We start from the raw sequence: 12,503 nt of genomic DNA on the forward strand, positions 1-12,503 counted from the left end.
TGGTTACCTAATATATGGCTAGGATCATAGTGTAATCAAAATGGACAGGCAATATATTGCTATTATCACCCACAAAGTGACACATTGATTTAGGCATGATTTTTGTTAATAATTTGGAGCAAGGGACACCTCACCCTTTCTAATCGGATATATACATATTATTTTTAAAAATGAGGACACTCAAATGATCTGCACTTACAAGTAAACTTTATTTACTTAAAAGTAAATACATTTTCAAATAAACATAGTATTTCAGTGGAAGCCTCCACCATTATGTTATTATAAAAAAAAATGCTAACACATGGGATATCAAAATTATAGATGGTTTTTTATTGCACATATACAGTATTCATTTAATGAAAAATCTATCTATAATTTAAATTTAAATGTAATGTGTTATGCATGTTAATTGTGTCTATGCCAAATGTATATAGTTATATAACTTACATAAATATTAATAATTACAATCTGTGATAAAAAATATTTAATGTTCAATATCTTCTGTTTTTATTTATAACATATAATGGTATCAAGTTTAAGCTATTTCATCGGTCACTCGTGATACAAATACTTATTAAATAATTATTTTTTTACAATAGTATATAAAAGTATTTCAATGTAATTTTTTATTATCAAAAAAATTCACATGATGTTTCTATTTTCCAGAACATGTGTCCAAAGCATTTACTTCTAAACAGATTTTGCAGCTTTGACATTAAAAATCATGTAACAAATATAGTTGGGCATTTTCAGTCAATTCAAAGGAGCCACTCCATTGTTTTCTATGCTCTCTCTTCCATTGTCATTAAATACATACTAACAGACTCATTGGAGCCAACACAATAGCACTTTCTCTAGTAACTAACAAAGATTCAGTAAATAGTTATGCCATTTTACAAAAAACTTTTCATGTGTTGTTAAAATATATACAGAATGCTAACATCTCAGTGCATTCTAAATATAGTTAAACATTTATATAGTAAATTACTTAAATCACAAAAAGTATAAATATAACTGAATAGACAATTCAATTCTTTCTAGCCCCTATCGTGCCCGACGGAGCTATTCAATTCTTGCTCCTGTCGGGTACGATGAGCTGCCAGCGCTACATTTCAGCTCGCAGCCCCTGGGGGATGAGAGCTGAAATGTGCAAAAAGTGACATGTTTGGGCGCCCAAACATCACTTTTCATGATCGCGGCCAGCCCTTTGGTCGGGTTTAGCTGCTTTACGCGGCTAAACCTGACCTCTATGGGCGCGATCAGCACGAAAATCTTGGACAATTGTATAGCGGCCAGCGATCTCCTGTCAGTTTAGACGGGAGATGCGGGCCACGAATACAATTGAATTCTGCCCATAGAATTTGATGGCAGATAAGAAGCACTTAGCTCATCTACTCTGCCCCATTTTTAAACATATTGTTACCTCAACCCTTATTGATTCTTACTTCTTCTGAAGGATATCCTTATGTCTATCCTATGCATGTTTAAATTGGTGTGACATGTATCTTTATAATAGAGGCACAGACAACATGTGCTTTTAGTGTACAACTTCTGTCAGTCCAACCAACAAAAATGTAAAAAATAGAAATACATTTATAGTATATTCATATAATGTGTAGATAGATAGATAGATAGATAGATAGATAGATAGATAGATAGATAGATAGATAGATAGATAGATAGATATTAATATATAATGTAAATAAACATATATAAAAAAGACTTTAATATCCAGAACCATTGGAGAGTCTGGATTCCAGTATTGGAAAAAAAACATAATAGAGATCAAACAGGTGAGGGGGGAGCACAATACAAGATATACAGATGGAGGCACAATACTGTTGGGGGACATAATACTGGACTTACAGATGAGAGGGCCACAAAACAGGACATACAGATGGCAGGGCCTGTGATCCCCATAGCCTTAATCCAGCCCTGGTGAAGGTCACTTGTGGAAAACTGTATGTTGTGTCTGGTGCTTGAGCAAACAATATCACAGTTTAATGTGACAGTAGAGACTAAAGGTTTTCTGCACAGAGCAATATAGGCATTTGCATTTTACGAAACTCAAAAAAATTATTATAATGTCTTGCTTTAAATATTGTAATGTTGTCAAAGAAATCTTAAAGAGTTATTTTAGTAAATATTTGTAATGTAATATAGGCATAATATTTTTTGAAAACACAAAAAGTGCTAATAAAATGTTGCTTTAAATAATGTCAATTCGTCAATGAAATATTTAACATTCATATTTAATAATTAATATTTATAATGTAATATATACACATGTGTTCACATACACCTATTGTCAAATTGCACCAAATAACCCTGTTTGGCACATCATAAAAATATCACTGAGCCCTTTTCACTCAATATTTTAGAAAATGTCTCTCTTTTTGCACTGCTAACATAATAAAAGCACCCTATAAACCCCTGGTGTACTTACTTTCTATATCAGTGCAAACGAATATGCTAATCTGAGAAAAAAAGCAAGAGACTGAGACTAATATGATTGAGCTGCACCATGAATTTTGCCATGCATCATCATTTACACTTCCACAATTGAGAGAAAATATTGAGGGGAAAATATTTTATGCTAAAATGCAAAAGTAGCTCTCCATGGTGTTAGTCTAAGTCACACCATTTTCTCATCATACAATGCAAATACATTTTGTATACCCTCATATAATTCCTAAACATTTTAGGAAGTTTTATCTGGGAAATTCTCATATTTCTGAAACAACTGTATCTGTAACTGAATTTAGTCTTATAACCAATAGAGCAGGCAACAGATATAAAAAGTTTTGCCAATGTGCAGTATTTTGGATATTTAGGCTTAGAATGCTTTTTCAAGTTGGATTAAAAATATATATATTTTAGGAGGTAATAATTGATCTATCAAAGCTACATCTGCTTCTCTATATAAATTTTAGAACCTCTCTCATTTTTGAGTTTTAAGGGAATGCAATATTTAGCAGAAGTCTGAAATTTACATTTTGGATGTGATTATTCCTCTAAGTGTATATAAAAAAAAAATAGTGTCAAACTGATAAAAAAGAGGCAGATGCAGCATGGATCGCTACTGTGATAATTGCTGCATAACTGCACGCAGTTCTACTACAAAAAATGCTAATGTTTGCAACCGCTCAGCCAGCATAGAGACATCCACTAACACTTTCTAACATCCATAATACCTCGAAGTTCTGTGTACATATCAGTAACATTGAGTAACATCAGACCCTCATGCATAATTACAGCAGCTCTGACCTGTCTCAGAAATTGCAAGTCTCATTGCACGCAGTGAGTACACAAGCTGCATATGCCCAGGGCAGTAGAGATCCCTGTCGGGCCCAGGTACAGAAGGGGGTGTGGCCTAATCGCAGGAGGAGTGGCTATGCCCCCTTGAGAAAAAAATAAACAAACACACTTTTTCTGGGTGCAAAGCCAGAGGCGGCGCAATCGCTCCCCCCCACATTCACAGGAGACTGCTGTGGCTGCTACTCAGCAGCCAGGAGCAGTCTCCCACTAGAGCTCAGCACACGCTGTGTGCTGGGCTGCTGTGGGGGCGGCGCCAGGCCCCTCAGGAAGCCCGGGCCCGGCTAAATAGTACCCGCTCTCCCACCCTCTCGGAGCCCCTGCATTCATGCCCATGCAACAGCAGTCAAATGGACAGACACTATCGTACCATCAGCTGATCTATGTATGCAGTTGCAATTGTGATCCATGCTGAATCAGGCCCAAATAATTGAAACTAACAAAAAGGAGAACAACTCCCTTTAGCAACACTGTTCTGAATGTATGAGGAAGGTTTAAATAAATAAATAAATAAATTAAATAAATTGTTCCTTTAATGGCAGTAATGGTGAAAGTTTTCAATTATACAGCACTGCCAGCACTTTATAAATACAAGATCATGGTGGTACTCAGGGGTATGCAGTACCAGCATTTTTGTGTCTAATTTTTATTTTTTATAACTAGGTTCTTAAATAAGATGAATTCAAGAAAATTATTCCAGAAGTTAATAATATAAGCATCTGCATACTTATCCAGAGTGTGGAAAGTGCTAAAAATCTAGAAGTTGTGGCTGTCCTTTCATTTATTGCTGCAGTTGTGTCTGTGACTTTATGCTAATACCACTACAAAGCCTTTCACTGGTGTACATGCGGGTGTCTGCGACTTTATGCTAATACCACTACAAAGTCATTCCCTGCAGTACATCTGTGTGTCTGCGACTTTATGCTAGTACCACTACAAAGCCTTTCCATGGTGTACATCTGTGTGTCTGCGACTTTATGCTAGTACCACTACAGAGCCTTTCCATGGTGTACATCTGTGTGTCTGTGACTTTATGTTAATACCACTACAAAGCCTTTCCCTGGTGTACATCTGTGTGTCTGTGACTTTATGCTAATACCACTACAAAGCCATTCCCTGGTGTACATCTGTGTGTCTGCGACTTTATGCTAGTACCACTACAAAGCCTTTCCATGGTGTACATCCGTGTGTCTGAATGAGTAGAGACTGAGACGCCAATCACAGCATCTAAAGATGCTGCATTACCATCTGGTGTGTCCTTAGATGCCACCATCGGTCGCACCATTAGAACTTGCACCAGTCCTATGACAGGTGCATTTTCTCTACCTGACTATGGCTTCCTATGTGAGTGGTTCAGCGTCTTTGTAAACAACCACTTTCTGCACAAATGCCTGCGACACTCCCATAAGGTGCAACATCTCTCTATGTCTATTTAGCCACATGCCTGTTACGTCACTGTCCTGGAACCCCCCTTACATTCTGCTACCATGCCCCTTAATTTGATCTGCAACTCTGTATAAATAAAATCAGGACACGTTTGCTGTGACTCAGACAAATGTGCACAAGAAAATACATTTGCTGTTTGTGCGAATATCGGTATAGCGTGTGATTCTGAATCAGGCCCTGTATAAAATAATAACATTTACCCTGTTACTAGCAAAAATAATTTTTCCATCAAGCAGTATGAACTTCATGGTGGTTAAAGATCCAATACTATTATTTCAGTATTTGTTGTGCTGCAAAACCTTGGTAGCCCTGTATAATAGTGGTGAGGACAAAAGCTTTGGCTGTCATGTAAGTATTTAACTTCAGCAAATGTAAACAGCTATCAATGTTATCAGGGCTGTGAGTGTCTGCACAAGTACTGAAAAGGATACTTTGTGTTGTGTTGTTTGGTTTAGTTTACTATCATTATATGATTAGATGTTGTAGAGTTTTTGATCTGAGCTAAATCCAACACAAGACATCACAGTCTCCAGTTGCCACAGTGAATGTTATCAGTGCTCTGAGTATTTGCACAGGAGCAGAAAGTATGCATCATAGATCTAAGATTGCACATTCCAGTGAAGTATCTGTGGTTATGAATTGGTAGGGAAAACAGCCTAAAATGACAGAGTATTGCACCATTACCTCCTCCTTCAAACAATGGGTTGGGCATGCTTCATTTATTTTGGAGGTGTGGAAGAGGTTGGACTTGCTTTTGGGTATTTATAGGAAGGAGTTGGGAATGTTTTGTGATCTCACAGTTCCCTGTTTCCAGTGTCACAGATGGCAGCACTGTACACAATGACCACTGTCATTCTGCTGATGTTGAGTATCTTCAGTCTGTGCATTGAAGGTAAATAATGTACTGTCTTTGTTTGTTACATTTGTCAAATGATGTAATAAGCTTCAACATGGGTATAAGATATTCATACTGTATATAACATGCAGTTAAAATATAAATGAATGCTGCTCTGTTAGATAACCGTTTAACTCATTGTGTATTCCTCAATACTATTTACATTGCTTGGTTAGAGGTATTAGGGTTTTGGAGGACAGCAAATGATTAATTGTGAGATGTTTGTATATGTCCATGTGGCATGTCAAGCATGTGGATGTCCACAGTGGCAGAAAGTATTGACCTTAACCTTTATACTAACTTTAACACTCATGACAGCCTAACCCTAACCCTAAAATCATCCTACTGTACCAACAGCTGTCAACACCATCTGGTGTCGACAAGTTGACTGTCAACCATTACTTTGACAATCTTTTATACCACATACTTTTCATCCAATTAAGTCTTAACCATGCATGCTTTAGATATTTTTTTCAATAGCAAAAATAGATCATTATAATTTAATACCTTAAAGACAGTAGATGGAAGCAGTACTCTAATTATAAAATATGAACAGGATGTGGCATCACCACTACATATAATTATTACATGTAAGAACTATATTGTTTATATTCTAGCAAAATAAAGAACATAATGTGATTTATTAATTTCCAAAGCTCCCTATATTTAACTTGTATTTAATCTATAGCCTTATTTAGGAATAGAAAAAATATTCACTTATTATCTAATTTTGGAGTTACATACTGTCATTTATACAATACATGGAATCAGATCTAAAGTTATAATACCTTAATTTTTGTGTACAGGGGATCATTTAAAGAAGGATAGGTGTATTTTTTTGAATAAGATATATATTTACATACTGCATCAGTGCATAAAAAATGGGTATGGTTTTTGTGTATAGATTAATTTAGCTCCCCTCTTTCTAGATGACAGTGGCTTGTACATTAGCATTGTGGCTATATTAAATAACTTTGCTACTTAAATAAAATTACCATTTAACTGCTGCAGGAAAAAAGATACCCATTGGATTTTTAAGGGGAAAACAACAAATGTTTATATATAATTTTATTTATTTATTTGTTACATGGAAAATGTGACTTTTACATTAACAATAAGACTGTCAAGACACTATTCTCTAAAGCATATATGTCACTTCATTATATTACTAGATGTTGTAAAAATGTAGTAAAGTGATGCACTCCCAGGTAGCTATTGGAGGTATTTCTGCTCACCATATTTACATGGTGTGAATTTGAGGACCAACCAAATCCACAAACTCCATGATATCAGAGGAAATGTGGCTTCTCATTGTACTTCATGCTCACACATCATCCTCAGCCTCTGTTATTGGCTGTGGGACAAACCACGGAGCCATGAGAAAAACAATGGTATGGTGCAACCCCAAGGGCTCCTGTGAATGGCCCTTTGGTATAATGAATGTTTCACTATTTGTAGAAATAGTGCTTTTTCTATCTACATTTCTGTAACTGCTGCTGAAATCTCTATATCAGGTCTCATGTAATGTTTTCCCTTTTCTAGTACAAGCATCTTGTTCAATGACCGCAAAAGACATAGAAGAATCTGTTGCACAGTAAGTTCTAGCTACAATCACAAGTTTTATCAAATGGCAATAAATAATCTAAATAAAGAATTTGGGAATGTGTTTATGTTTTGAATGATAATTTCTGGAAATTCAACAATTATATTCCTTTTTGCATCTCTTAGTGTCCTATGTCCCTCTGGGTGCCTTGACACTGGAAACTATATTTGGGGAACGGATATCTACACAGATGTAAGAGAAATCAGAACTTAACTTTTTATAGAACAACAATTTTTAGCAGCTGCAACCAAAAGGTAAATGCAGATTAATTTGTATTTGATATTGTGTCTATTGTTATCTTTAGGATTCTTCCATTTGCCGAGCAGCTATCCATGCTGGACTACTAACCAATGATGGGGGACAGGTGACAGTGAAGAAGACTGAGGGCCAGACTAGTTATAGTGGATCCACAAGGAATGGAATAACAACCAGTAACTTCGGAACTTGGTCTGGGTCATTTATATTTCTCACAGCAGGTATTCCTCTACCAAGTAATAGTGAGAGACATACTATGGGCTCTGCAACATTCTGCCCACAGTATATAGCACTGATGTAATGTTGGGAAATGAAAGCATTGCTGTATTGTACCGAGGTGTTAATTAGAAGTTTTTATAGCCATTTGCTGTTACTACACTACTTTATGTTATGATTCAAATTTTGTTTTATGATGTAAATTACCACTGCATTGGGTCTCTAGAAAGTATCTGAATATATATTGAAAATATACCTTACTGGATGATTATCTGCAAACAATTATACTTATTGAAGTTTAAAAAGTGTATATTTAGCATGTGCACTATGGTAAGAATAATATACAGTAAAATATATTATTTATATACATAGTATGGAAAATGAGTCTCATGGTACTATTTAATGTAGACTCCTGTGTCACATTCTTTATATATCAGAAAGTAGCAGCAAACACTATGCCAGAAAAAATTATCTGGTGCAGCAACTGAAGCAGTTACCACTCCCTATGTCCAACTCAAACTGTACTCACCATTCTCTATTTTTCTTATTTAAAAATAAAACTTGAATGTATAAGGAGCTATACAGCCTCAAATGACACTCAACTTGGATAATACACAGGTCTCCAAGATAAATAGTGTTGACATTCTCAAATCAACATAAATGACCATGACACATCCCAAAAAGCTGCCTACAGGGTACATTGGTACTTGCAGATCAACATCAGCTGGAGAACCATAGACTACCACCCATTGTCCTACAATTCAGAGACTGATAGTATAGTGCTCATAACTATGAAAGATGTTTTTGCAATTGGCAATATCATCTTTTAGTTTGGCATTATTTAGATTACTTTTAGGTCTTAGACAAAAGGAAAAATCATTCACCCTTCCCCTCTAACTGGCTATCAGAAGCTCACAAATAGAATACAAAGCATGTATCTAAAAATACATTATATTTTACTTAGCTTTGATGAATAAGGATAGCATCCAACCAATAGAGTCTGTATCTGTGCACACATCTCAGTTACCATGTATCCTCAAATTAGAAAGCAATTCACTTCTAAGATAAACTTCACATATTACTTCACATAATGAAGTCTCAACCATACAATTTTTAGGTACTTTCCAATCATAAAAATAGATCATTATGATTGAATACCTTTAGGCAGTTGATTGCAGCAGACTCTAATTAGAAAATATGAACACAATGTGGCATTAACACTACATAAAATACTTAAATTATAAATCTATATTGTTTATATTCAAGCACAATAAAGAACAGAATGTCATTTTATCCAAGGGTTTCAATATATAACCTTAATTTAATCTACATTTAAAATCATTTTTATGAATGAGAAAATAGTCTCTTATTCTCTAATTTTGAAAATGCATAATATTAAAATATGTTTTTATTTAATTATATATATTTTTTATTACATGGAAATGGTGATTTTCAAACTTATTAATAGCATTGTCCAGTCACTATTCTTTGTAGCCTATATCACACTTTAATAAATTACTGTATGTTGTACAATTTAGTAATGTGACTTTAGCACTCCCAGATGCTGTTGGAGTTGTTTCTGGTCACTATTTTTAAATAGCGTGAATTGAAGGACCAACCAGAATCCACAAACTCAATGATCTCACAGGTTTTATAGCTTCTCAATGGTCTTATTGGTCACATATTATCCTCAGATTCTGTTATTGGTTGTGGTACAAATCATGGAGCCATGAGAAGAACAAAGGCTTTACGCAGCCCCAAGGGTTCCTGTGAATGGCCCTTGGCTAAAGTGAATGTTTCACCTTGTCTAGAATTGTTGCTTTATATCTACCTCTGTCACTGCTGCTGACATCTTTTTACCAGGTCTCATGTAATCTTTCTCTTTCAGTACAAGCGTCTTGTTCAACAACTGCAAGAGACATAGAAGAATCCATTACAGAGTAAGTCCTGGTTAAAATCACATGTTTTATCAAATGAAAATAAATTAGATAAATAAAGAATTTTGGAATGTATTTATGTTATGAATGTCACTTCAAAGAAATTAAAAATCTATATTGACTTTTGCATCCCTTAGTGTCCTATGTCCCTCTGGGTGCCTTGAGAACATAAAGTCTATTTGGGGAACTGATGTCTACACAGATGTAAGATAAATCTGTACTTTGCTTTTAGTTTTTATAGAATAAAAAAGTTTCGCCGCAGCAAACAAAATGCAGAGTCAAATGTAACTGATATTGTGTCTATTGGTGTCTTTAGGATTCTTCCATTTGCCGAGCAGCTATCCATGCTGGACTACTAACCAATCATGGGGGACAAGTGACAGTGAAGAAGATTCAAGGCCAGACCAGTTATAGTGGATCCACAAGAAATGGAATCACAAGCAAAAACTATGGAGATTGGCCTGGATCATACATATTTCTCATAACATCGAATAAACCTACTGGAAAAGCTACCCAAGTACCACCAGGTATTTCTCTACCAAGTGATTGTGAGAGACAAACTAGGGTTACAGTATGTTACACTGATGTAAATTTGAGAAATTAATGCATTGCAGTGTTGAACCTAGGTGTTAATTAGTAATTTTTGTGGCCTCTTGCTGTTACTACACTGATTGCTTTATGTTATTCTTCAAACTTTTTTTTTTTACATAAATTACCACTGCATTGGTTCTCTAGAAAATAGTTGAATATATATTGAAAATATACCTAGTTGTCTGATTATCTGCAAACATTTATACTGATTGAGGTTTATAAAGTGAATATTTAGCATGTGCTCTGTGGTAAGAATCGTATATAGTAAAGAAAATATTATTTAGTGTGCATAGTATGGAAAATGCACATTCAGTTTTTATATTTTTGCAATGTTTGGAGGCACATGGTAATATTTAATGTAGACTCCTGTGTCACATTCACTATATTTTAGAAAATGTCCACAATCACTAAGCCAGATAAAATTATCTTGTGCAGCACCTGAAGCAGTTTCCACTCCCCATGTCCACCCCTAACTGTAGCCACCATTCTCTACTTTGCTTATTTAAAAATTAAACTTTAAGGTTTTAAACGCTGAACAGCATCATAGGACACTCAGCTGGGATAATATACAGGTCTCCAATACAAATAGTGTTGACATTTTCAAATCAACATGAATGAGCATGACACATCCAAAAAAGATGCCTGCAGGGTACATTGGTACTTGCAGATCAATATCACCTGGAGAGCCATAGACTACCAACCGTTGTTCTACAATTCAGAGACTGACAGTATAGTCATCATTACTTTGAAATATGTTCTTGCAATTGCCAATATCAACTTTTAGTTTGTTATATTTTAGATTACTGTTAGGTCCTGGATAAATAGAAAAATCATTCACCCTTCCCCTCTAACTGGCAGAAGCTCACAAAGAGAATACAAAGAATGTATCAAAATTAAATTATATTTTATTTTGCTTTGATGAAAAAGGGTAGCATTGGAAAAATAGAGTATGTATATGTACACAAATCACAGTTACAATCTACTGTCAATTTAGAAAAGTCATTCAATTCCAAGATTAAATTTTCACAAATTAACTAGAATCGCAACATGATGAAATCTTAACTGTGCGCTTTTTAGATACTTTCTAAATCATTCAAAGAGATCATGATAATTCAATAACTTTAGACAGTTGATGGCAGCAGTACTATAATTAAATATCTAAACAGGAGCTGGCATTAACACTACATAAAATGCTTACATTATAAATCTATGTTGTTTATATTCATCAAAAATAAAGAACAGAATGTAATATATTTCCAAGGATTCCTATATCTAACCTTTATTTTATCTACATCTACAATGTTATTTACAAATTAGAAAAAAACACTAAATGTATAATTATGGAGGTGAATAATTTTAACAATAAAGGAACCAAATCTAAAGTTACACTTAAAATGTACTGGGGCTCATTTAAAGACATACACATTTACATAATGTACAGCACCATTTCACCAAAAATGTGTATAGAGTAAAGTTTATTTTAGATTCCTCACAACAAGAAATGGGAGACAGGGAAGGGCTTGAAGCAAGGAAGCATAAGAAGGACATCATGAGATAGTGGCAACAAGATTAGACATAGATCCATATAAAGATGCTCCTATAGGTGGGGTATCTTTTCTTTATAATTCAAAGATACTGTATGTAGTAACCATGATGACTGATAGCAGTACTATTTATCTGCTTCTAACGTGCTGGTTATATTTTGATAATTGTATCTAACAGCTAATACATTAGCTCTGTGGCTATATGAAATAATTTTTTCTACTTCAATTAAATTTTCAATTCGACGACTGTAGGTAAAAATTTGCAAATTGGTGTTTTTAAGGGGAAAGCAAAATGTTTATATTTCATTTTATTGATTTTTTTGTCACATAGAAAATGTGACTATTCCAATTAATTAGTAATGCTTTTAAGACTTTATATTCTATAGCATATATGACACTACATTATATTACAATATAGTGTACAATTGAGTAATGTGACTAGCACTCATAGACAGCTGTTGGAGGTGTTCTGTCCACCATATTTAAATGGTGTAAAAGATTGACCAACCAGAAGCCACAAACTACATGATATCACAGAGATTGCTGCTTCTCTTTTGTCTTCTTGCTCAAAAATCATCCTTAGCCTCTGTTATTGACTGTGGGACAAACAGTGGAGCTCTAAGAAGAACAATGGCTGGAGCAGCCTCAACAATTCCAGTGTATGGCCCATGACTATAGTGAATGTTTCACCATATCTAGAA

The 12,503-nt window shown here is 34.7% G+C and overlaps 1 protein-coding gene across 1 annotated transcript in view; it reads left to right on the forward strand.

Annotated features, from left to right (window-relative positions):
• Positions 1-6,939: 6,939 nt before the first annotated feature.
• LOC148506210 (uncharacterized) overlaps positions 6,940-12,503 on the forward strand; it is a gene marked incomplete at its 3' end in the record, with an annotated part of 97,298 nt that continues 91,734 nt past the window's right edge. The window contains exons 1-7 of the mRNA XM_088447129.1: positions 6,940-7,087; positions 7,199-7,250; positions 7,385-7,451; positions 7,564-7,735; positions 9,619-9,670; positions 9,805-9,871; positions 9,984-10,209. Of these exons, the coding sequence (XP_088303255.1) occupies positions 6,940-7,087; positions 7,199-7,250; positions 7,385-7,451; positions 7,564-7,735; positions 9,619-9,670; positions 9,805-9,871; positions 9,984-10,209 (784 nt within the window). The remainder of the gene's footprint in view (positions 7,088-7,198; positions 7,251-7,384; positions 7,452-7,563; positions 7,736-9,618; positions 9,671-9,804; positions 9,872-9,983; positions 10,210-12,503) is intronic.

Source organism: Taudactylus pleione, unplaced genomic scaffold (genome assembly GCF_031769625.1).
Source record: "Taudactylus pleione unplaced genomic scaffold, aTauple2 ptg000421l, whole genome shotgun sequence".
Classification (NCBI taxonomy): Eukaryota; Metazoa; Chordata; class Amphibia; order Anura; family Myobatrachidae; genus Taudactylus; species Taudactylus pleione.